Source organism: Anthonomus grandis, chromosome 3, assembly GCF_022605725.1.
Source record: "Anthonomus grandis grandis chromosome 3, icAntGran1.3, whole genome shotgun sequence".
NCBI lineage: Eukaryota > Metazoa > Arthropoda > Insecta > Coleoptera > Curculionidae > Anthonomus > Anthonomus grandis.
The window spans coordinates 119,974-146,825 of NC_065548.1; the positions used below are offsets into that span (position 1 = coordinate 119,974).

At 32.0% G+C, this 26,852-nt stretch overlaps 1 protein-coding gene across 1 annotated transcript in view; it reads right to left on the bottom strand.

Annotated features, from left to right (window-relative positions):
* Window positions 1-461: 461 nt before the first annotated feature.
* The window catches only part of LOC126734144 (RNA-binding protein fusilli), a 109,925-nt gene continuing 83,534 nt past the window's right edge, over window positions 462-26,852 (bottom strand). The window contains exons 11-13 of the mRNA XM_050437675.1: window positions 25,499-25,600; window positions 10,472-10,683; window positions 462-1,373 (exon numbers count right to left, since the gene is read on the bottom strand). Of these exons, the coding sequence (XP_050293632.1) occupies window positions 1,251-1,373; window positions 10,472-10,683; window positions 25,499-25,600 (437 nt within the window). The 3' untranslated portion in view covers window positions 462-1,250. The remainder of the gene's footprint in view (window positions 1,374-10,471; window positions 10,684-25,498; window positions 25,601-26,852) is intronic.

Here is a 26,852-nt window from a genome sequence, read left to right on the forward strand (position 1 = left end):
GCAAAAGATCTTGATTTTTTCAGTACATCTTTAAATAAATTTAAGTCGTCAGCTAGGGCAACTATCTTGGGATAGTGCCCTACTAACGCTCTTTGGATTATGTTTAGCACAGTATTGTTTATTAGTATTATAGTTTTTACTTAAGACTACTGTTAATTATTAATAAGTACTTGAAATGTTATATACGTTGATGAATAAATAAATAAATAAAGATCTTAAGCTCACCCGAAGTATGTGGTCGTACAGTTTTTCTCATTTTATTTTTTTAAATATTCAACATTTTGTTTTTGTCAATTTTTTGTATGAATTACATAATTTTTTATGTAATTCATGCAAAATTTTACAGTGCTTTATCAAATGGTTTATTTAGTACTTCAATATACCATTTAGAGTTTTAATCAAGGTGGACCTCCACCTTGTTTTGTAGTAAATTTATATAACAAAAATAAAAATAAAATCGCTTCAACAATTGATATTTTATTTCATTCATTACATATAATGCGAAAACAAAAAAAAAACAATTTATAAATTGCAACGGGGCTCTATATAGAGTAAATCTTATGTAATAAGCTGTAAGGAATATTGTTTTTCACTGATTATGTAAGTAACAGATTGAAATTAAAACTAAATAATAATAATAAAAAAAATCACATTGCATTTAAGTGTTTATCTAACGTGTATTGTTAAGTAGGCACTTATTTAAACCAATTCAAGATCTCTTATAAACTTTTAAATCTCTTCTTGTAAAACTATTTGTCATTTAAAAATCTAATATAATTATATTAAATTCAATATATCTACTATGATTTAATTAAATAAGGTTTATTCAGTTCTTAAAACTGGGAAAATACAATAAAGGATACGCGTTATATAGCGTGGCAGCGCAAGGCCACTCCATATATTATAGTCACTATTTATAAGATTTGACTAAGACATTATCACTATAAAAACTTACATATAGTAATCATCAATCTTTTCTTATTGCACTTACAGTTATAATAGTTACGAGATTTGAGCGAATTTACATTTTTTTAATTGATACTTAAAATAGGTGGCAAGTTTATAATTTAATTCTTTCAAAGGCACCTTAGCGAATAGTATTTGGCTTCGTAATGTGTTAATAAATCTCATTTTTAGGCGAGGAGATAGAGAGTGTGTGAGAGAGAGAGAGAGAGAAAGACTGGCCAAGAAATGACAGGAAAAGTGACACACGAGAATTATTGAATTCCTTTGTTAACGATTGGGATTAATCAGAGGGTGTCGCCGCAGCTAATTGGTCTTGAAGTGGCCTCCAACAATCTGGCATCGATGTGCTGCAAGTTCGGCAACGCTGTGGCCAGCGGTGGTGGTAGACCCATACACTCTGCTTGGATCTAAAAAGAGATATAATTTAAAATTAATGTATTCATCATATAAATTACAATTAATGACAATAATAATTAATTCATTTAGTTGGACGATATTCCTAAATGTACACTGTGTCCCATTTTGGATGAGACTGCAGGGTATCTCTGTCATTTTTTAAGATAGAACTACTTTTGTTCCTGAAATACAGGGTGAAAACGAAAATGTTCACTTTTGGAGATGTTATTATTTCTCAGGCCCTGTATAAGATAGAATAAAAATGAAAACTGCTTATAATAGATATTTTTACATAAAAGTCAGTGGCGTATTTAATTTTTTTTTCTAATGCACTGTTTTTAAGATTGGGTACAAACTTGGTATTTTTTAAATGGAACACCCTGTATATTTTAACGTCAAATTTTTGTATTTTTTTTTCTGAATACATTGATGTATCACAACATATTCTTTAGTAAATTTTAGCTTCAAAAATCAGAAAAATCCATATTTATTTTTGTTTTTAAAAAATAAATAAAAAAAATAAAAAACGACTTTATTTTATACTCGGTAAGATTCAGCACAGCTGTTGCTAACCGAGTATTCATAGCAAAAACAAAATATAAGATTTCAATAATTACAACAACGTCGAAACATACAGTAAGGTAAATTAAATATTCAAATAAATAGAAAATACAACTGAAAATAGTCCCTAAAAAATCTACAAAACAAAAAGTAAATCAAAATAAAAAATAGTCTCTAACAACACAAAATAGTCTCCAGTCTACCAGACAAAAGTAAATCAAAATCAAAAAAAAAAAAAAACAATAAATAAAATAAATAAAGTGATTAGTATTTAGAAAAAAGGTAACTTTTATACTTCTTTTTAAAAGTCGAAGTTGATTGATTAAACATTTTTATGTTTCCAGGCAAATGATTTAATAAATTAACAGAAGTATAGCTAAAGCAAGATTTAAAGAAGCTTCCCTTATGCCTTGGAATTTCATAATAGTCTCTATATCTAGTATCTCGGTTATGAAGGCTTGATCTAGGTGTAATTTTTGCAAATAGATAGTTTGGCGATTCAGTTTTGAGCATCCTATGAAGAAAAGAAGCAAAATGAAGCTGCTGTCTGTCCTCAATACTTAACCACTGAAGCTCCTTTAGTCTATGGCTGACGTGATCTTTTAAGCGTAGATTAAAAATAAGTCTTATGCAGGAGTTTTGTATTTTTTGTAACTTGTACTTACTACTCATATCAAGACAAGGGCCATAGACAAAGTTGCAGTAGTTGCACTGGGACAAAACCAGGGTCTCACATAACTGCTTCTTTATACCGAAGTTGAGAAAGTGCCTGCTTTTATATAAATTACGCAATGAAAAATAGGATTTTTGTTTAACCCTTAAAATATGTCCCCTAAATCTTAATTTTTCATCGAACCAAACTCCCAAGTTCTTGTACTCTGCAACCACTGGTATATCGACACCACCCATTTGAATTTTTTTATTCGATTTAGCCCACTCGGTATTTGGCCCAAAGAACATTACTGCGGATTTATTGGGATTTAACTTTAAACCGTTATTATTTGAATATGTTAATATACTATTTAGCGTTTCATTAAGTCTGTCTTCAGCCGCCTTAAAATTATTTTTTGAGAATTCTGCTCCTTGTTGGGTGTCATCAGCATACTGACTTAGGTTGCAGCCTTTAACAGATTTCCACATGTCCGCTGTAAAAATAATAAACAACAGTGGCCCCAGTATTGATCCTTGTGGCACACCCCTCTCCACGCGAAGAATTTCAGATTTATTATTATTTAAAGACACACGCTGCCATCTCCCCTCCAAATAATCCCCGAGCAAATCTAAAGTTATTTCTTCAAAACCATAATATTTCAGCTTTGCTCGAAAAAGTTTTGGATCCAAAGTATCGAATGCCTTGCTAAAGTCGAGAAACACAACCGCGGACGTATATCCACGATCTGATGCCTTAATTATGTTATCAAGAATATTGAGCAGGGCCGTTGCTGTACTAAATTTTATTTTTTAATAGTAGGCCATGAATTCTTACACACATGCATTTAATTATTACTTTTTTAAAACGCCATGTGATTTAAACCTGTTTATTTAACTATATTTTAAACATTAACTTAAAATATTAATATAAACATAAAAATGTTAAAAACAAAAAAAATATATCGGACCAGGTTTAACATTAAAAACTAATTAGTAATTACAAGAATCAAATTAGAAAATTAATTACAAAAACCAAAAAAAAAAAACAACAAATATAAATTTAATAAAACTGTTCAAACTGCTGTCCATTTTGTCTTATACAAAAACCACATACAGTACAAGTGTCTACGTAACAACTTTTCCGATGGAGCGCACTGTTTCGCCCCGTCGCCTGATCGCCCCATGGCCCCGTCGATTTATTTATATGTACTTGCACTTTATATTATCCTGTATTGATTGTATTTAGATAAAATTATATTAGGTTTTTGAAGCCGAACGGAATGGTTGTTTTGATTTTAATAGATTTAATTATACTGGTGACACGTTATTGAGTTATTTTACGAATATACCTGGTAGTAATAAAATATGCTTTGTTTTATTACTACATGCCTACCTTATAAGGGATTTCAATTTTTTTTAAGTCTAGTCGGACCCCTCGATTTTTGTTTCGAGAGTGTGGTATTTACTTTCATACATGTGTGTAACAAATCCTAATAACAAAATTAAGTGGGACAGTCAAAATTATGTTTGAACTCGAATTCATTTCAACTTAAAATATCGAAAAAAAGTGTTTTTTATTTTTGCATTTTTTAAAGTATTTTTTATTTTTTATTCAAAGTAAGTATTATTTATTTTTGCATCTATTTTTTGACTTTGACGTTGTCATAATCTTAGGTTGAAATGATTGTTGAGTAAACCAAAAAGAAAACGAAAGTTGATCCAAAAAAATCCTAAATAACATAAAAAGTCCTATTATATTGCCCGTTGTTTACGTTGATTCTATATACCTATAGGTATCTGAACAAGATTTTTTCCGAGCATGAATTGTGCAGTGGCCTTAAGAGCGCAATCCAATTCAGTCAAGAAAATGTCAAAAATAGTACAGAAGGGTTCAAAGTAGTACAGAAGGGGTGACGTTTAGTACGATCGATTATCAATCAACGATATCGATTAGCAATCACTCAACGATGTTAGAATTTAGCCGGTAAAAACTGCGTTGAAAGCCTTTTCTGGATAGATGAGATCTAAGAAACTAGCGCTTTTTTAATATTATTTTTTTATAAAATTGTTAGTTAATGGATTAATCTAGACATCTGTAGAATCAATGTTTTGAAATTTAAATTCTCAACAGCTAAAATATAGCGTTGAAAATTACCTTAATTTTCTGTATGTTTAAGCATTGTTTTTAATATGATTTAAGGCCTAATTAAAAAAAATAAAACTACAGAAGTCTAGTTGAAGTCTTGTCCTTTCTGAACAAATATTTTAAAACTTAAAACCCCATATCAAAAAACCTTTTAAATTCTTAGATCTCATCTATCCAGAAAAGCCCTTTTTTGGCCACTTTTCGCAGGCGTATGAAGCCTTTTTTTTGGGCGACTCTCTGTTTGTAAGGTTGGCGCATCAGCTATAATTTTTTTTGGCGAATGTGCACCTCACGTTATTCTAATAAATTGTTAAAAGTTGATCCAGAGGTCATAATTTTATTTAGAAATACTACCTACATATTTAATATATCAATACCAAAAGTAGTTTATTATATTTTATTTTCTGGTTTTTGTCTGGTCTTTTAATTAGCATTTTATTACTTCTATGACTGCACAATTTCACCTGGCCGAATGAAACCTTTAAAACGAGGTATTTTATTAAATTTGTCCTTATTCTAATTTAAAATCATAAAGCTCTCCTCCCTCTATTAAGGTACCTACCTAGGGGTTGCTGGTCATAAGACAAGAACCCAATGTTTGTGTAAAATTTTGTTACAGTCGGTTAAGTAGAAGTAGTTCAAAAGTCAAAAAGTTAGTGCAATATTTGAAACAATCAAAATGTACATATATTTTAGATACGGGCCCAAGATGAATAAAACTGTTAAAAAACAGATTTTATTAATACTAATATACCTAAAATAACTCAATTAACGTATCACCAGTAAATCTATCTAAATTAAAACAACCTTTTTAGCTTTCAGCCTCGAAAAACGTTTTATTTATTATACAGGTACAACAATTGTAATACAATTTCAGCGATGGCTTGACGGGGCGATGAGGCGACGGGGCAATACCAGTGCGCTCTATCTGAAAAGTTGTTACGTAGACTCTTGTCGTACAGTCTGTATTCGTCTTTTAAAGGCATTTAAAATTATAAAGGAAGGAGCTCCGCCGCCAGAAAAAAATGTAGGGGGGGTCACAGTGGCGGCTCGTGGCTGATAAATGCGGAGGTCTTGCAAAAGCCCGCCGCAGGCGCAACCGGAGGCGGAAATTTTTTTTCAAACCCAACCCAAAATTCATTAAACCTAACTCTATTTAGATGACAATTTTAAAATTACATTACTTAATTTACTGTATCTCTCATCTAAAAATATGTTTAAAAAATTTACATTTAAAAGTAAACCTTCATACTTAAAGTAAAACATCACAACATAAAGAAATAAAAATAAGAGAGGGTTTAAAAGGATACCCATCTTTGACACAGTAATTTTGACATATTTGACATTTATCATTAGTTGAAGAACTTAGTTTCGAGGGCGCCACCACTAGGTGACAGTTCACAGATGATTGACTTGACATTAGCAAAAGTGGTGAAGGGAGGGCGAGGGAAATTAAGGGAAAACGGAAAGAACAAAGAAAAACGTAAAGATTTTACGTTTGGTTTGGTGTTGGTGCTATTCTGCAATTAGTTTTCACTGTTTTCACTTTTCTTTCTGATTTATGTCGTGTTTCTTGTGTATTATTAGTGCCTTATTTTTATAACACATAAATGTCTTAATAATGCAGAAATCGGCATCACCAAACGCTAAAATTCGCGTGTTCTTTAGTAATCTCTCAGCAATACCCGTTTTTTTTTCAAACTCATCTCATCGGTGTGACGTTTTACAAGAAATCATAAATAAAAGATTACCAAGAGCGGTTCTTACTAGATGGAACTATAATATTCGCACAGTTAATTTTGTTTATGAAAATCGCGAAAAACTTATAGAAGTGTTTGAAGAAATTGAAAGTAGGTGTGAAAAAGGCGTTACGTCAAATGAAGCTTCCGGTCTACGAAGAGCATTGGAAGATCCAGAGTTTGTATTTTGGTTACCACTTTTTCACAGAATTTTATCACACGTTGACATCCTGCAATCAGCTTCAATCTAAAAATAAAGACAGCGTTCAGTTGCAAAAAGAATTGTTAATTTTTGAAAAAAATATTTCTAATATCCGAAATGAAACTGATTCGATTCAAAAGATTGTCGAATCCGAATTTCCTACGCCTAAGAGAAGACGAACCGATGATAATTTTCGAAGTGTTGCCAAAGAAATTTGTGATACAATTACAATTCAAATGAAGGATCGTTTTTCCTATTGGGGTCATTTGCAAGCCGCTTACCTGTTTAATACAGAAAAATATTCAGAATTTTCAAAAAAGTTTCCTATAGCAGTTTTAGATAATGTAGCTTCATTTTATGCAATGCTGACCAAATCAAGGCTAAGAACAGAATTAGAGGTAATCTATTCGAGAGATGATTTAAAAGAAATTATTGGAGCAATGAATCTTCTTTCATTTATCATGGACAACAACCTTCATGAGACGTTTATTGAAACGTCAAAAATATTAAAAATTATCGTGACAACTCCAATGACCACGGCAGAAGAACAACGTACTTTTTCTATGCTTAAATGCATAGACATTTTTGCGAAATACCATGCTTAATGATAGACTAAATGCTCTGGCTATGATGTCCATTAATCGAAATTTGGTGCATGAAATAAATAATATTGATGACAAAGTATTAGAAAAATTTATTTCCATGAAGGACCGTAGAGCGGATTTCTGTTTTAAAAAATAGCTCCTCTCGCTTGCTTATAATGTGCAAATATGTTATTATAATAAAATGATCTCGAAATTAGTATTCTAAAATATACCTAAACATAACAATAATCCATGTAAATAGTAAATACTTACCTTATTTTTATGGTTCCTTTTTCGTACTAAGAAAATGCCTTTATTCTTAGTGAACTGACTTATATGATATTAAACGACTACTCTGATATTACAGTTTTTTTTTCGTTGAGTTCAATCAATCCTGGATTCAATTTAGGTAAAAGAGATAGGAAAACTTTTATTCAAAACGTACCATTGTTTTCGTTTTTTTGTTTCATATGATATCATTATTAAAAAAAAAGAAACCATTTTTTAACGAGTTTTAGGCGTGGCATTGCAAAAATTTATTTTTTTACTGTGCCCCTCCTGGCACAAACCTCACGACACGCCACTGAATCCAACATCTATCAAAATGGGCACTTAAATATTCTCTAACTACCCTTGAATTATGAGCGGGCGTTCCATCTTGCTGGAAATATATTTGATGTCGCTGGGCTAAAGGTATGTCCTCCAGCAACTCTGGCAAATTATTTTGCAATATATTTAGATATCGTTGGGCAGTTAAGCTACCCTCAAAAATTGTATATACAATTTTAGTGCCAAATACAAAACAGGAAACACTAAAACCAAATCGGCCTTGTTGCTGTCGTTCAAAAGTAATATGTTGGTTTTCTTGATACCAATGTCTGGTATTTTGCCTATTAAATATGCCACTACTGCTTATATGGGATTCGTCAGACCATATTACCTTTTTTACAAAATCCGGATCTTCATTAGTTTTGGTTAAAAACCAATTAGAAAATTCCAGTCGTTTAAACGGATCGTCAGGATGCAATTCTTGAATAATATTTATCTTATACGGTGCTTTTTAAAAATTTTTTGCACTTTTGTTTTGGAAACTCCTATCTCTTCCTCTATCTTTCTACAGGAAATTTGGGGTCTTGCTTCCACACACGCTAAAACATTAATTTCGCCAGCTTCATTTCTATCAACATGGGGTTGCCTAGGTTTTGAATAGCAGCCATAATTTAAAAGATTAGATTTTAACCGGAATACCGTAGCCCGAGATGGCTGACGTCTTTCTGGAAACCTAATAAGATCTTTTTTATTTTTTGAATTTTGTAACAAAATAAAATAAGCTAGAGCTTTACCTATTTAAATATCATTGCTGCGCCGCTTCGACATTTTCGTTAGAAAGGTTTAAACATTTTATAATAGCATACTTTTCAAAATTTTGGAATTCCATATTTTCACCGTCAGCCATCATTATTGATATGTATTGAGTCTGTTTGTGACTTAGCTTCCATGAATGCAATAAACAAAACATTTTTTTATGCATGTGTCAAAGAATTCATGGCCTACTATTAAAAACAAAAATTAATATGGATTTTTCTGATTTTTGAAGCTAAAATTTACTAACGAATAGGTTGTGATACATCAATGTATTTAGAAAAAAAAAATGCAAAAATTTGACGTTAAAATATACAGGGTGTTCCATTTAAAAAATACCAAGTTTGTGCCCAATCTTAAAAACAGTGCATTGGGAAAAAAAATTAAATACGCCACTGACTTTTATGTAAAAATATCTATTATAAGCAGTTTTCATTTTTATTCTATCTTATACAGGGCCTGAGAAATAATAACATCTCCAAAAGTGAACATTTTCGTTTTCGCCCTGTATTTCAGGAACAAAAGTAGTTAGAATATTTCTGTTTGTGGCTTTAAAAGTTTTACAAAAAATTGATACAGGGTCGCGAAAACCGCAAAACTCTATCTTAAAAAATGACAGAGATACCCTGCAGTCTCATCCAAAATGGGACACAGTGTACAGGGTGTTTCAGTAAGTGTGGATCGCTGCTATATCTCGAGATTTTTTAATCTGACATTATTGTATTTTTTATTGATACTATGAAAGTGATCGAGGCAGGGTAAAATGCTGTAAATTACTTTTAAGTTCGAAATTTGGCCACTAGAGGTCGTAATTAAAAAGCCAATAAGGTACCTTTTTTTTAACTTAATTAGAAACCTTGAAATATTCTTTATTATTTTGATCAAAGACTCATTGGCGTATCGACCTTTATAAAGTAGATGAAGATAGTGAAAGTGTAATAATGGTTTAAATGGCCATAACTTTTAAATATTGTACATCCCATAGTACGCGAGAAACGTACGTTCAATAGTACGTTCTTAGTAAACTTCGTAAGAGGCGGCATTTGAATTAAAAACTGTTACTTTGATATTTTCATAAAAATTTAAATGTCACGGTATAATTTTGATAGCAGAATTGAAAGGTAGATAAAATTTACTACAAAAAAACCTGAAAATCGCAATCGGCTAATTAATGAAAAACCTATTATACCCGAAGTAATTTATTGTATTTAAGATTCTCTCATTAAGAACCTTCAGTCATCCAAATATGGTGTTCCGAATTTTGAAAGAATTTAAACTTCATCTATATCATGTATCCTTGCACCAAACTTTTTCAAAAAATGATTTAGACAATCGACTCGATACCAATAAAGTTGTCAGATATTGCACAAGAGTCTGAAAGAGAGAATTTTTTTTTCTAATTTTTAATTTTTGAAAGATGTTAAAGATAACTCAGAAGCCTGGAAAAGGAAAAAGAAATATTTCCAGTTCCTGCAATACACAAAAAAAAAATTCCATAAAATCTAAAAAAATAAATACAATACCTGGAAAAATCAGAAAAGATCGTGGACTTGATGAAAGCGTGGATATTCCTGCTTCGACAATAGTTATCCAATGTCTAATACATATTATAATCAAATAACGATTAAGATACATAATATCGTGGTTTTTAGATTGGTTACATTTAACAGTATTGCAAACTTTTGGAAAATTTAAGACCGAAAATAGTAGATGGTGATCCGGATATATTTTGAGAAATACTTAAAAACCTTGATTTGCAATGATAATATCACTTAGACTATAGGAGCTGTCTGTATTAAGGTTAATTTGAGTCTGTTCTGAAACTACCTACTTAGTAACATAAAAATGTAAAAATATGTTTTACCAAAGAGGGTTGGGGTCCCATCGGGGGCGGTGGTCCTGGCGGTCCTTGCATGTAGTATCCCGTGGGAGAAACGGGAGGACTCGGGTACAGCGGCCAATAGAAAATGGGCGCGTGCAGGTACTGACCGGGGGGCAGGGGCGCAGTCGCGAACTGAATGGGCGCATACCCGGTCGGTGGGAACTTTAGGCCTGCCGAAGACAACATGGTACCACCTAAGAAAATTTTCTTATTACATATTTTATATTGTAAAAGTTCAGTTATATTAATCGTAATGATTACCAGTCGAGATATTATTAATATGTGATTAACCAAAATGTTATATATATAGTGAAACTCGGAAGTCAACAACAGGCAATTAAGGTATTCCTTATTTATTTTGTCATTTACCTACTTCCGGTAAATTATATTTATTGAAGGGTGATCATATACCATGCTTTTCTTTGAAGTCCCCTCCCCATTTGTTTTTTGAACGGGTGAAAAAAAATTTTTGAAACTTGGCATAAGTAAATTGGTCTATAGATACTATTTTTCACTGTAAACTAGGTAGTTGTAAATTCCAAGATGGCGGCTGGGCGACATCTTGAGAAAAAATTTTAAATAGAAAGGGGGGTCGTGTGGTACCTCATTTTAAAGGTCTCAATGAGTACTTTATAACCCTGAAATATTAGACCCATATCTTAACTCGTTTCAAAATGGCGGCCTAATAAAAAAGTATTTTTTTTTATTTTAACGTTTTACATTTTTATGATTTTTGAATAGGTAAAAATCAGTGTACGAAAATAAATGCGTCACTATTTTATTTTGACATAAAAACGACAGTTCTAAATGTCAAAATAACACATAAGCGCCATCTTGAATAAATGCATTAAATAGAAATCTTGTGTTACCTCATTTAAAAGGTTTTATTGAGTACTTTTAATATTTATTACATGGACTCGGTGGACTCCGTTTTGACCTGTCTAAAAGTAACAGCCAAAAAAATACACTGTTGCGATTTTATTAACGTTTTTAATAATAATATACAAATAATTTATAATTTTTGAATTTTGGATTTAAAGATTAACTTTTTGGTTTCTAAAGACTTACTGAACCGCCCTCGTATGTCACATTTCACGTTAAAGGTTATTGAACATTATTTAGACCAAATCCAAAACCAAATAGCTATTAAAAAAACTCGAAAAAAAATTTTAAGATATTTAACCGGTAAATTACTCTTGTATCGGTCATTGTTAGATATTGTTTAGTGTGTTTGGCCGTTTGAATTTATTGTTTTTTTCAAAATGGTTAATTCTCGTCCATTGGAGGAAAAAGTAGAAGCACTTTTTATTTATGGGGCAACGCGTAATTTTCATGAGACTGAAAGGGTTTTCAACGAACGTTTTCCTGATCGTCCTATTTGCCGTAAATATTTAAGGGAACTTGTAAATAAATTTACAACTACTGGTACTGTCCAGGATAAAAAACGCCCAGGCCATATGTCTATTTCAGAAGAAAAGCAAGTCCAAATAATTGGCGAAATAATAGAAAATCCCCAACATTCTACTCCAACTGTTGCTGATATCTGTGAAGTTTCAACTTCGACGGCATGGAGAGTTTTCACCCATACAAGATCCAAATGGTCCATCAACTGACTGAAGATGATCCTGACCAAAGAGTGCAATTCTGTGAAATTATGGCAGAGAGAGTAGAAAGGCAACCTACGTACGTGCGCAACATTCGTTTTAGGGACGAATGTACTTTTTTTTTAAATGGTAATGTCCACAGACAAAATTGTCGATATTGGAGTGATACCAATCCACACATTTTTCGTGAAACCCGATCTCAGTATCCGCAAACAATCAATGTATGGGCAGGAATATTAGGGAATCATATCGTAGGGCCGCTGTTTTTAGAAGAAAATTTAACAGGTGAATTGTACTTAAATATGCTGGAAAATGCTATCGATCCTCTCATAACAGAAATTGTTGAGGCTAATGTACATGAATTTGACATGGAAATTACATTTCGACAAGATGGTGCTCCTCCGCATTTTGCCAGGAATGTGAGAAATTATTTAAATGATAATTATTTTGGTCGGGGTCCTATTGAATGGCCAGCTCGGTCACCAGATTTAACGCCGCTAGACTTTTTTTTTGTGGGGATACCTAAAGCAAAAAGGTATACGAAACAGAACCTGCCTCAATTTTTGAGCTACGACAAAGAATCACTAACATTTGTCAAAATATTGAGGCAGATGTATTTGAAAATGTTCGACGTGAATTTTCAGATAGGTTATTTATGTGTCAAGAGGTACAAGGAAATCATTTCCAGCATCTTTTAAATTAAATATTGTTTTTCTTTTGATAAATTGTTTATTTGCTAATTGTAAATTAGTATTTCATTGGATTCTATTAAAAACGTTAATAAAATCGCAACAGTGTATTTTTTTGACTGTTACTTTTAGACAGGTCATTGAGACCTTTAAAATGAGGTACCACACGACCCCCCTTTCTATTTAAAATTTTTTCTCAAGATGTCGCCCAGCCGCCATCTTGGAATTTACAACTACCTAGTTTACAGTGAAAAATAGTATCTATAGACCAATTTACTTATGCCAAGTTTCAAAAATTTTTTTTGACCCGTTCAAAAAATAAATGGGGGGGGGGACTTCAAAGAAAAGCACTGTATATAGTATCGCATGCCAATCTATATAAAAATAATGCATTTAGAATTTATCATAAAACGAGGAGTTACTTGCAAACGTAAATTCGGCATGCGATCCTATATAATTTCCCTTACCTTAATTTATAAGATTTAAATAATAATAATAAAAATTAAGAACTCACCAATTAAAAAACAATACAGAGAACACCACCAACCACCATACACCGTAATGTTTCCATAGCAGATAGAAGGACACCACGTACAATATTTTAAATCCAAAACCCACTTCCTTGCTTTGCTTGTATAACCACCAAGTACAGTATCATAGCCCAAGGGATCAAAGGGTATCAGAGCAAAGAGGATATTGTTCGCATTAAAAAAACCAGCACTTTTAAATAAAATACATTATTGGCAATATCCTTTTTGCATCTAGATCAAGAGGAAGAGACCCAAAAAAAGCAAATTTTATGACAACACATTTATTATAATTGATTACTGATTAATTAAAACAACTAAATTTAATTCATTATAATTAATAGCTGCAACAAAGGACAAAGTGGTAGTAAATATTATAAGTTACGGTTTGACCGAACTAATATATTAATTACTATTAATACACGAGTAAGTGTTTTTTTTTTATTATCAGAATGAGAGGGATTTCGAGCTTTTTTTAATTATAATTTTAATAGTTATCAAAATCCATGCTATTTTATGCTTAAAAAATTATAAAACGTTTAACAATATGAAGAATAGCAAGTGAAATCCCACCTAAATCAATAAATCTTTCAATCCAATGCCATCAAACACACTAATTAAATCTTAAAACAAATGCAAATCGTCATCCCATTCCTGATTTAAAAAAAAAAAACAAAAACCCTTCCGAACCTTCGCTAGACGATGAACAAGAGCCCGGGGTGACGAAGATGCGGTTCTAGAAATTCACTTAAAGATGATGATATAGCGTGTCCAAATTAAATGGTGATCAATACATTCGCTATTCATAAGTAGGGTTAGTATTTGTGTATATGAGATTTTTTGTGTGGTGAAAACAAGATAAACATTAATCATCATCTGATTCATAAACCGTCTCCCTTTCACCACAGAAAAATCAAATAAATTTAAAAAGTTAGTAAATTCCTTCCTCAAATAATAATAACATAATAAAAATTCAAAGCCCAATAATATAATACGGCTGCTTCAGCACATATAATCTCCCACTACCAAAGGACATATCCCTGCAAGACCTTACCTGCATATACAATATCTCCAAAAGTATACAGAGTACAAAATTGAATTTTCTGTGCTAAAATGTGTCCTAACCCTTGTGAAATACACGTGACGATTTCATGAAAAAAAAAACATGCACACGCCCAAAGAAATCATTTAAGTTAAAAAAAAAAATCACAATCATTTCACCACAAGTCCTTATCAAAATCTAGCGAAAGCTTTTTAATTTTAGAAACAATGCAACAGCTTAATTTAGACTAAAGAACCAATTGTAACTACACAACCGATTTAGACTGTTCTAAGCCGATATTTCTTAAAAGAGTCTAAAATGGTTCTAAACTAATTCCTAAATTAACTAAATATTAATCCCATAATAATATAAAGTATAAAAATATGAAGTAAAAAAATATACCATATTATACAAAATAAATGTGGTTATTATATAAAGAGTGAGTATAAAGTGATCAAACACTCTCGGTATAAAAATGATAAGTTTTGTTAAAACAAAAAAATGAGAAGCCGCTTTATTGTTAGCACGTCATCAGGTTGTGATAATTAAATTAAATTTAAAAAAATGCCTTAGACCATCCTGTATAAATATATTCGTTTTTTTGTGAGCAGTAATTTACTAAAAAATAAAGAACTAATTTGTGATTTATATAGGATGGTAAAAATATGGAATGTACAGGTCAAAATATCACAAATGAGTCCAACACCAAAAAAAAAATTTTTTTTTCAGGATCCAACCCTTTTGAGCCCCAAACTCGACCCTTTTATTGTCTAAATTGAGCATTCATTATTAAGTCGCCCTATTTATTTAATATTTAAAAAAGAATAAAACGAAAATGTCATTTAAAGGCCCTAAACGGATTTTACGTATCCTTTATATTACTACAACAAATGGAATGTTACGAATCAACAATAAAATAATATAAAATTCCGCCAATAAACTTAAAGCTTCATTTCTTAAGTATAAATTTATGTACAAATAATAAGGCAAGGCAGTTAGTTGCCTTTACGTATTAATGATTTAATAAAGTCTAGTCGAGACTTGCGTCTTAGTTTATAAAAATCTCAAAAATGTGTAAAATTTGGTATAAATCTTATTAATAAATAAAAAAAATTAGTAGGTACAGTTTTTGTCTAGTTATACAAAACCATTTCGAAAAAATGGTTTTATATAATTATAATTGAAGACATGAGTTGATAAAGGTGCTATGTCCATTTTTTTCAAAAAATGACTTATTTGTATATTTGGTTACCTAAAGTCGTAATACAACCCCTGAATAACTCAAGATTCTTAAATTGTTAATAATAAGGATTATTTTAATTGATAAAGGTACTATGTCCTATGACTAAGTACCCTTTTTAATTAGATAAAGGTGCTATGTCCATATTTAAGGACATAGCACCTTTATCCACTAGATAGTGGGTAAGTTTTATTTACATGGTAGGTGCCATGTGACATTTTAAGGTTATGTTTGTTGTTTATCACATCGTTCAACATGGGGTCGAGAAGTAAAAGAATGTTAGAATTAGTAAAAAACAAGAAAATATGTGTTTTAAATAAAGGTACGAATAGAGAATTTTTTTGTAGATAGAAACTGTATTTTGTACTTCCTTAGAGGTCAATACCAATGCGGTGATTTTGGAGCAGCCAAGCACTAGTGGGCTTCAAAAGAAGGTTAACTCTAAAGCAGGTAAGCATATTAAAACATTTTTTACTACCTTTATGAATTAATGATCTCTTTTTAATAAAAATTTACCCCCTCGATGCGATTCAATTTTTTATTTAAAAAAATACATATATAATATACATTACTTGAGTTATTATTACATACATACCTACCCATGTACATAAATTAAATTTTTAGACTATATGGATAATTGTACTGATGAAAGTGTTATATCAGGCAGCGAATATTCCCCTTCCAGTGAAGAAGATTCAGAAGAGGATTCTGATAACTCAAATATTTCTTATTCGACGAGTCTCATAAACAAATATTCGGATGTTGATAGAGTCAAACGTAAAATGTTTCCGGATAACCAAAAAATTAAAAAGGTAAAGCTAAAAAATGTTAAGATTAAGAAATAAAAATAGAAATTAGAAATAAGTATAAATTTAATAAATAACTAAGATATTTTTAAGGTTCCGACAAGCAGCAGGGAAACCCCGGATAGGATTGACGTCATTGACGAAGTGCAGGAGGAAATACCTCGGGAAATACGTATAGAAGACCATAACCAGCAATTCCATGTTAAAGAGAAATTGTTAAACCAGTTTTAAAAATAACTAAAAAAAGAGTCCGGAAACCTGATAATTGGAAACGAAATAAAGCGGCAAAGTTAAAACAAGAAGGTAAAAAATATATTTCTCAAAAGACTGGTAAAGTGATGGAAGCAAAAACAATTAAAAGAGATTTTCTGTGTAAAGAAAAATGTAGAATAAACTGTACTGAGAAATTTAGTATTGCAAGCAGAGAAGAAATTCTAAGAAAATGTTATAAGGTAGATACAAATTCCAAAAATATTTTAATTTTTAAAAGTATTAAGATGCAGGAAGTTAATCGTCACCGTCCTCGTAAAAATATAAAAACGAAAGCTTACAGCTTTAAATATTTTATTACGTGTGATAAATAAAATATACTAGTGTGTAAAGATGCTTTCTGCTCTTTATACCGAATTGGACGAAAAAAAGTCTTTAAAACTCAAAATAACTTAAAATCTGGCCAGGTAATAATGCCCTCACCACATAAGCAAGGGCATCACAAAAATCCAAAAAAAATATCCGATGAAGTAATAAACTGCATTGAAAATCATATCAAGCAGTTTCCTTCAGAAGAATCACATTATTCTAGGACTAAAAACCCACATAAAAAATACCTTTCCCCTTTACTAAATATTAACCGACTTCATCAACTGTATATAGAGGATTGTCAAACAAAAAAGCTCGAAACTAAATATTTCGTAAAGGCCTCTTTTTACAGACATATATTTGAAACAAGGTTTAACTTATCTTTTGGTGTACCAAAAAGTGATACTTGCAGTTTATGCGATGCTGGAGAGAACTCTTTAGAGCACTCGAATAATTTTCAACTTGCTTTTGCGCAGCAGATAAAAATGTCCAAAGAAAAATGTTACATAACAATGGATCTTCAACAAACGAAGCCTTTGCCAAAGCTATCAACGTCAAAATCTTTTTATTTAAGACAAATGTGGCTATACAACTTTGGAGTCCACTGTTTAACCAGTTCTGGTCATAAGTCCTATTTTTTTACATGGACTGAGGATATTGCCAATAGGGGAAGTAATGAAATAGCAAGTTGTTTGCTACGATTTTGTCTGCTTCTTAAAGAAGAAAATCCCCAAATTGATCAGATCAATGTGGGGGACAAAACAAAAACTTCTCCATTATTAACCTTTTTCAATGCCTAATATTAAATAAAATATTTAAGATCATTGACTATAAGTTTCCCGAAGTTGGTCACAGTTACCTTGACTCTGACAGAGACTTTGGAAGAATAGAAAAGGTTCTTAGAAAACATCAGAATATTTATATACCAGACCAATATCGGGAAATTATTAGATCTGCGAGTACCAAACAAAGTGTATGCCTTAACATGGAACATTTTTTTTATTGCTTTGAAACTCTACCTGCAAAACTTCATTTAAACAAAAGACTCACTAATAGTCTTGACCAAAAAATAAATTTTCGAGATAAAGTGAAGTGGCTAAGAGTAAGTTGTTTTGGAAAATACTTTTACAAAACTAGTTTAAATCCGTTTACCCCATTTATGGAAGTTGACTTACAAAAAAAAAGAGAACTGATAGTACAAAGTAATCAAGTTGTTTTACAAAAGTTACCTAAATGCGGTGGTTTGACTTCTGAAAAAATTTCAAATCTACAAGATCAACTTAAGTTTATTCCAGCAGAGTATAAATGGTATTATGATATTGTTTTAGAAGAATGTTTGAAAAACCCTAAGAAAAAACGTAATTCATGTTAAATTTAAATGTTTCTGTGTCTTTGTTTATAAATTTTTAATGTATCTTACTTTGCTTTTGTTAATCTGCAAATAAAATTTAATTTCCAGATTATTTAATAGATTTTTTTTTATTATTTTTTAAAAATTTAAATACAACATAGGTGACATAACACCTTTCTCCACTCAAGTTTATACCAACATCTGCATAAAATGTTGGTTGATTAAGGTGCTATGTCCATTAAAATTAAAATTACTAAAAAAGTATAAATTCTAGAAAAACAAAAAATATTATATAAAAAAGTACAAAACGATTCTAATCTAATAAGATATTGGTAATTTTTATAAAATTTATTAAAAAAAATATATAAGTGAAAACGCGTTTCCTTCAATTACTCAATATCTGAAAAAGTGGACATAGCACCTTTATCAACTCATGTCTTCAATTATCGTCGATAGCAACCCAGGGGCGCAGCGATGGAGAGAAGTGGGAGGATTTTATTGCACAATTAGAGCAATTTAACTTGAGCAGTGTTGTGTAATTGGATTTCACCAAAAATACTTCAGCAACCCGCATTTTCAATCCATGATCGAGATTTCTTGCAGTCGATAAGACGAAGACCTCTTTGGGTGTGATCAATGAACTACGACATTATTATTGTTTAAATGTATTCATTTATCATTTTCCAAACGTTTTTTTTTAAGTCAAAGAAAAGTGAAATGACATCCTTTTTCGGTTGTTTATTTACAAGTTGGAACTATTATTTTCAGACATTATTAAGGTCAACTGTAAAATTCGACCTTATTTAGTCAAGTTATAGTTTTTCATAGGTCTTAGAGCAGAAAAAAAAAAGAATGGGTGTCAATTTGCAACGATTACAAGGCAAGACATGAATCATCTAGAATTAATGGAAAGCCTGTAAAAAACAAACTGCAAACTCAACTGTTCTACCTTTGTCATCTCCATCAAATCGTGATCTTGATGGATCTGAGCTAACGACAGAAAAATCTTCCTATATCTTCTGATGCTTGTACTTCACTGACCCTTTAGAAGGTAAATGATGTGTAAAACCCATATTCATAAATACCATTACTCCCAATGTTGAAACAGTAGATTTGTCTCTATTAACATTCGCTCCTTCATCACCATCAAAAGTCGAAGCTGGTCTAGACTCGAATTGATTTGCCGGCAAATTTGCAGAATTGACCAGAAATTTATTATAACAGGTCTATCTGCTTTTAAGGAGCGAAGCTGCACCAAATTTGACTGCGATGAAGACGAGGATTGGCCTGATCGCCTGAGAAGAGTAATGGAAACCTCGAAACTTATTCCTCTAGCAATAAGGGTGGTTTTGAAATTCCTGATGTTCAATAAGATCGTGACTCGGCTCTTGAGGACACATAAGATGCTCTTGGTGAGTTTTTGGATGAAGAAATTCCGAACATAATACTCGCCGAACAGGCAACTTGTACTGACCGATTAAGATTCATTCCTCTAAAGATTCAAGAAGATTTTAACGATATAGAAACCCAAAGTGAGTGTAAAGTTCAAAACTGTTTAAGAATGTATTTGGATGATGAATTGTTGGAAACGTCCTCTAATTAATCTATTTAGAAAAAGAAGTTTGATGTTGTTACCAAGTATTCCAGAGCAAGTATTTCCCTTTACCGGCGTTTGCAGAATGAAACAATTTGTCAGATGAAAGATAAATTTTGACTAGTACTTAATTTTGAAAGTTATTATGGAAAAACTATATTTCTGCATGAAAAATTCAAAGATCTAGAAATTGGTTTTTCAGTCGTTATCAGATTATATGAAACATTATAAGTAGTAAACATATTTTCATTGACAAGTATTTTACTATGATACCCTTTCAGGGGCATATTATGCTCCTGAAAACAAATCTTGCTTTTGATTTGGTCATGGTCACTGTTACAATAATGAAGTCAGGAATTCTTAGGAGTGTGCAAATAATGTCTGAAAGCTAGGGGTGAGCCAAGACCTCTGAAATATCAGTTAAAGCAGATGGTAAAATTTCGGTGATACGATGATTTGATATGAAAAATGTTCTGCTTACTTTTACAGGTTTAAAGGTAGAACCTAAAGACGAATGTAAGCACTCGCCTAAAAAAAAAAATGCTAAGATGAAATATTGTGAATATACAACTCCTGCATGGGAGGGATTGACTTAGTTAATAGTATGATAAGTTACTATCTAATCAGTACAAAAAGAAAAAAATGGACCGTTAAATCTTTTCTACATTTTGTTAAATTGGGAGTGGCTAACTCATGGATTTTATACAGATCCGATAGACAAATTGTAGGAGACAAACCTCCAACCTCCTTACTAGATATTAAAATTTTTTTCCCTACGTCTAGAGCAAGTCAGAAGACCTGTATTCGTATATCTACGAATTGTGGCGAGTAAGTAAAGTTGTACATTACAAGAGGCAAGTTGGAGACAAAATTTGATTTCTAAAAATTTATTCTATTTTTGTGTTTAACGGGCAGTAAAAATAATTGCTTCAGAAGTTTTCATTTACGTTATAATGAGCAGTGAATCTTTTTTGTTGGACTTTTGGGTAAAGAAAAATATTCAAATAAATTCAGAAGCGTTTTTGTACAAAAAGTATCAAAATTACCAAATATTAACCTCATTTTACTTTTAATGTAGTCTCGGATCTCAGGAGGATATTCCTTACTCAATGTTGTTCAAATAAAATCGTTTCATAAAACATGAGCACACCAATGTGGGTTTTAGTCTAGCATGTATTACCCAGAAAGTCAGTAAATTGTCAAGCCTAGTCAGTATTTTTAATTCAAATCACCCTTCCCCAACATTCAATATGTTCGCTACGCGCCTGCATTTCGTATAACTTTGACAAAGTTTACTGAATAAAATACAAGTTGCTTCACTCGGCTCCACGCGCCGAATTACCTATTCACCGCCCCTCACTTCATTTGCCGGGCGTCGCTCCTACAATCGAATCTGTTGGGTTACACAAGGTTTGTTCTCACAGCAGTAAGAAACAAGTTTTCGACAAATACACATGCGCAATAGAGTAAAATGCGTTCACACAGGAACTTCTGATCGGTTTCAAATCAAAAGTTTGATGTTCTTACACAAATTTCTGATCGTCATCTGACAGTCAGACTTGTTTTCGGATTTATTTCAAGCAAAGTGTCAGAGAATTCGTGTAGCCAGTCAACGCCGATCTTCGGAATATGAACATAACCTCTAAATTGTTGTTTCTATTTTGTCGTTTTGTATAGTCCTTGATATTCGTTTTGAAAATTGTATTTTATATTTTTGGATTAGTGTAAACATAAACATTAAGGAAACAAGTGCTTTTGAATCGTTGGAAAAATCTGATCAGAATTATGTTGATTCCGATACAAACTTTTAAAGAAGATTTAATTAAAGAACGGATAAAGCCCAAAAGTCAAAACTATTTTCATGAAACTGTCTCCCAATTTAATAGAATAGAATTTAATGAGTTACTTATTATATTGGGTATTACATCACTTATAGCAAAAATCAATTTAGAAATTTTTATCTCACACGCTCAACAATTGAAAAGAAGAAGAAAATATTTTGAAAATATTTTTTAATAATTTTCTTCTTCTTTTCAATAATTGTTGAGCGTGTGAGATAAAAATTTCTAAATTGATTTTTGCTATAAGTGACGTAATACCCAATATAATAAGTAACTCATTATGAATTCGTCACAACAATACAGATTTTACTTAGAATAGAATTTCTCGAGCATTTTAGAGTAAGTCTTGAAGTAGCAAATAATCACACAATCTTAAACTCTATTAATAATATACAGCTATTTCAAGGTTGTAGTATAATTTTTGTTTTGTTTATGTTTTATTTATTTTCCCATTTCCCACTGGCATAAAAAAGTGAGGTTATTTTTCTTCTCCACTCAACCCGTATTTGATGTTCGCACAGACGGTTTCAAATCGATCAGAAGTTGTAATATTTTACACATGCGCATCAAGAATGGTTTGGAAACAGTTTCAAACTTGTAAGAAATTTGCAGTGAGAACAAACCTACAGTGAGTAGAGTTTAAATCGTTTTGATGTGCGAGCGTTTTATTACTAGTTGTACCGGGTGGACTCAGTGGACTGGCAAATTATTATAATGTATTATATTAAAATGTCGATTTATTGTTCGGTAGACAGTTGTTTTACAAAGCGTGGAAGTGGTTTAATGTTTTTTAGATGTCCGAAAAATGAAAATATATATATATATTTATATATATAATAAAATAAGAAATAAGGGTAACTAATTACATGACAGGTACTCTCTGTCTTGAGAGGGTGTGTTGTGACCAAAATAACGTGCGCAGTTTCGTTTTCACATAAAATAAAATATGAAAGTTGGTTTTTGGTCAACTTCTTATTTTATTCTTATATTATTTTGCTATATAAATGCGTTATGGAACTTTTGTACATTTAACTCTTATTTTATTTTTATTTTATTTCTTATTTTACTTTATTTGTCTGTATAAATCCAGCTTAAGAGACTGCTTTGTTTACATTTTAAAATAGCAAAATATATTTTCCTCTAAATCTTTTGTCCTTCTTTTACAATATTGCACATTTTCCAGAGCTATTTAGAAACGTATACATTTTTTCTTTAAGAGACCAAACGAAAACAAAACAAAGGTAAAAACACAAAGTCACGGTCTCATCAAATCCATATAATTTTTTAAAAGCCACACGTGTTAGTGTTAGTTGCAATGTGATCTGTGTAGGTCTAGGCCTGATGATGCTCCGATAGGAGCGAAACACGTGTAGCTTTTAAAAAATTATATGGATTTGATGAGACCGTGACTTTGTGTTTTTACCTTTGTTTTGTCAACTATTTATTCGCTTTTTAAGTATTAAAAAATGTAATACCTTTTAAAGGTTATTGAGAAGGTATTTAAAGGTATTTGAAGGTTATTTAAAGGTATTTGAGTCGGAAACATAACTGAGCTTATAATGAAAAAAAACTAATCGAAAATTAATAAAATTCATAGAAAAATGGACTTAATTTAAAAGCAAAAATATTAATAAAAGCAGCAGTCCAAATAAAAATATCTTGGAGCATTAAAAAATTTAGTCACTTCGGCAACGTTGCGCTACAGTCTTAGGCACGTTTTACTATTTTTCGAGTTCTGTTAAAAATTATGAATGAATGAATCTCGAGCGATGTTGCCAAGGAATTAAAACAAATAAGCTTTAAATTATTGAGTCTAAGGGCGTATTTTGTGTTTAGAGTGTGTTTTATCAGTTTTTTGTTGTTTTCGTACTTTTTTGGAGAAAATTAATGCCAAAATAAACGATCATGGTGCATTTGTGTAGAAAATAGAGAGTAGAGCATTAAAATCCAAATTTCATCGGTAAGTTTATTTGTTTACGTTTAAACAGCAAAAGACTTTTGTATTTTTACCACCAGCGTCGTCACATGAAAAATATTAAGGTTAAATTATTATGTAATGACATTTTTCGCATCTATTTAAAATTGCACAAGAGCGACGAAAACGACACGTATAGATATAGAAAATTATTTGTAGGTACAGTACACAATCCTAACCCAATTTGTAAGGGAGGGAAATGAAAATTACAAATTTGTCCATTATTATAATATTATTTACACTAGTGCATAAGCTCAACCCCACTGGCAACAAACCAAACAAAAATTAATTGAAAATATGCATTGTTGCCAAGGGGTACTAACAACACTTTCTCCATCCTTTTCTCTCTCACTACTTATTTTAAAACAATAAAATTCCACATTATTGGGCTGGTTATGAAAGAAACATTACGTTTATTACTTATAATGTCTTTGGTAATGCTATTATTAGTCTGACAAAATAACAAAATATCAAAAAGTGTAGTAATCAATCATTTAAAATTCAAACATGTCATTACTTAGTAGTTATGTCTATCTTTAGTTGTTAAGTACATAACAGTAATATATAAATTTTTTCACACAAACTTTTGACTTTGATTTAAAAATAAATCCTAATGAAACCAGTTGAACCAAAACAACCTTTAATAAGATACCTAAGTACCTAATTATTAACAAAAAAAATTTAAACATTTAGTTCTTGAATTAGGTAATGTAAAATTTATTTAGTTTGGTGGTTATAAAAACAAATAATTTATAGTATTATCAATTTACATATTTTTCCCAAGTAGGTACATTAAATAATAATTTTATTCCAGATAATAAAGTTATTATTAAATCGTGCTCCGTCTTCCTCTACAGTTCGAATTAGACGAAACTCGTAAAATAATAGCTATCTTTTACCAGTATTCCCCTTTACATTTTTTGCTAGTTCCCCGTCGGCGAGGAGCTCGGCGGCCTGCCTTTGACATCGAAAGATAAAAGGTTTTTCGCCGAGTGAACCAACTTGTATTTTATTCAGTAAACTTTGACTTTGATAACATATTTTAATTTCATTTAAAAAAACACGATTAGGGAATCGCCTCTAACTAATAATTCGTTTAGAGTCCAAAATATCTTGGACATTGTCGTTACATTTGCGGATAAAAATGTTGATAAATGGGCGTAGCGGTGGCGGCTGTCCCGGCGGCAGAACCGCCCGCGGAACCGGACACGTATTGTCTTTTAACCGCCCCAGTGGCACCGCCCTGACCGCCCCCCAATTCGCCCTGAAACGCGTCCCCGTAACTCCGTTTTAACGCCATGTGTGGCAACATCGCGACGGGAGATGGGGCGGCCGCGCCGGGCGTCGGCAATAAATAGGGGCCGCCCCTACCGGGCAAAGCTAACGGGATCCGAGTCGGCGGTAACATGAACAAATGATGGGGAGTGGGCGGCTGCTGATGAAAAAAGGGCGTCATCTGATGAGTCATGAAGGGGGCGGCTTGCGGGCCCCCTTTGGCCCCACCGTTGGGACTCAGAGGACTCTGATGCGCGAACGCCAAATGACTCATGAGTAAGAGTTCATTTTGGGCGGCGGCCGCGGCCTGATGCATTTGCGTTTGACGATGGTGGGCGAGTAAACTTTGTTGGGCGATCAGTTGGGCCTGTTGTTGGGCGTGTAAAAGGGTGGGATCCCAAAGGGCGGCGTGAGCGGAAGATTGGGCGGCCGCTGCCGCCGCCGCGGGAGGAGGAACGTGAGTGGGTGGGGGTAGGGGCAACATACCGGCAGTGAGTAGAGTCGGAGGGGCGGCTGCCGTCGGGGTTACGGCCGCCGAGGGCGGTTTCGTGCCGCCCAGTCCGGAAGGCGATGTTGGAGCAGGTAAACCTGAAAAAATTTAATTATTAATGCTTTATTTTTTTGTGTTGGATATACAGTTATGGTCATATAAATAGCACACTTTTCTAAATTGCGATAAAAAATATTAAATACCATTTTCTATTTTTTTTATAATATATTTAGCTTAGATGTTCTACAAAGAGTTGTATTTAATTAAAATTAAAAGAGTATTTTAAATATATAAGAAACATAACAAAAAAACTAAAGAAATGCTGGCCATTTAAATAGCACACTTAAAAAATATTTACTTTCACCAAAACCAATTTAATATTTTGTTGGGTATCCTTTATTTTTTATAACTTCACTTAATCGCTTGGGTATTGACTCCACCAATTTTGCACACACGCTTGCCGGAATACTGTTCCAAGCCTCTTGGAAGTTTTGCCATAGTTCATCCAGATTTGAGGGATTTAATACCTTAATTTTGGTTTTAACGTGACCCCACAAATTTTCCAGAGGGTTCAGGTCTGGGCTTTGTGGCGGCCATTCCAAAACATCTACCACATCTTTAGTAAACCATCGTTTTATTGATTTTGCAGAATGTTTTAGATCATTATCGTGCATGAACTTACATGTAATTGGCATAAAATGCTCCATGTATGGTTCCATAACATTCTGTAAAATCTCCCTATATTTGTATTGGTCCATTATTCCCTCTATACGATGAATAGGTCCAACACCATGCCATGACATTGCTCTCCATATCATAATTGATCCTCCTCCATGCTTAACAGTTTTAATTGTGTACCTAGGGTTTAAGGCACGATTGAGGACGTCTAACATAGCATTTTCCATCATTTCCAAATCTATTAATCTTGGTTTCATCGCTCCATAATATGGTTTTCCAAAAATTAATGTCCTTATTTATATGTTGTTTAGCAAATGCTTTTTTTTTTAGTATTTCTTTTTGAAACAAGTGGTTTTTTCCTAGCTACACAACCTTTGAGATCTTTTTCACATAATCTTCTTCTTATTGTTCTTGCAGAAATATTGACGCCATATTGGTCTGCTATTTCACGTTTTATTTGGGCGGAACTTAAAAATGGATTACCCTTGCTTATTCTAATAATAATTTTATTCATGTTATACGTGGTTTTTCGAGGCCTTGTTAATCTTTTCTTGTTCATTGTGCTTTGAGTGGTCTCATAGAGAGCCAGAGCATTATAAACCATTTTCCTAGAGCAATTTAAATTTTTTGCTATAGCAGAAATAGAAAAGCCTTGATTTTTCTTTTCTATAA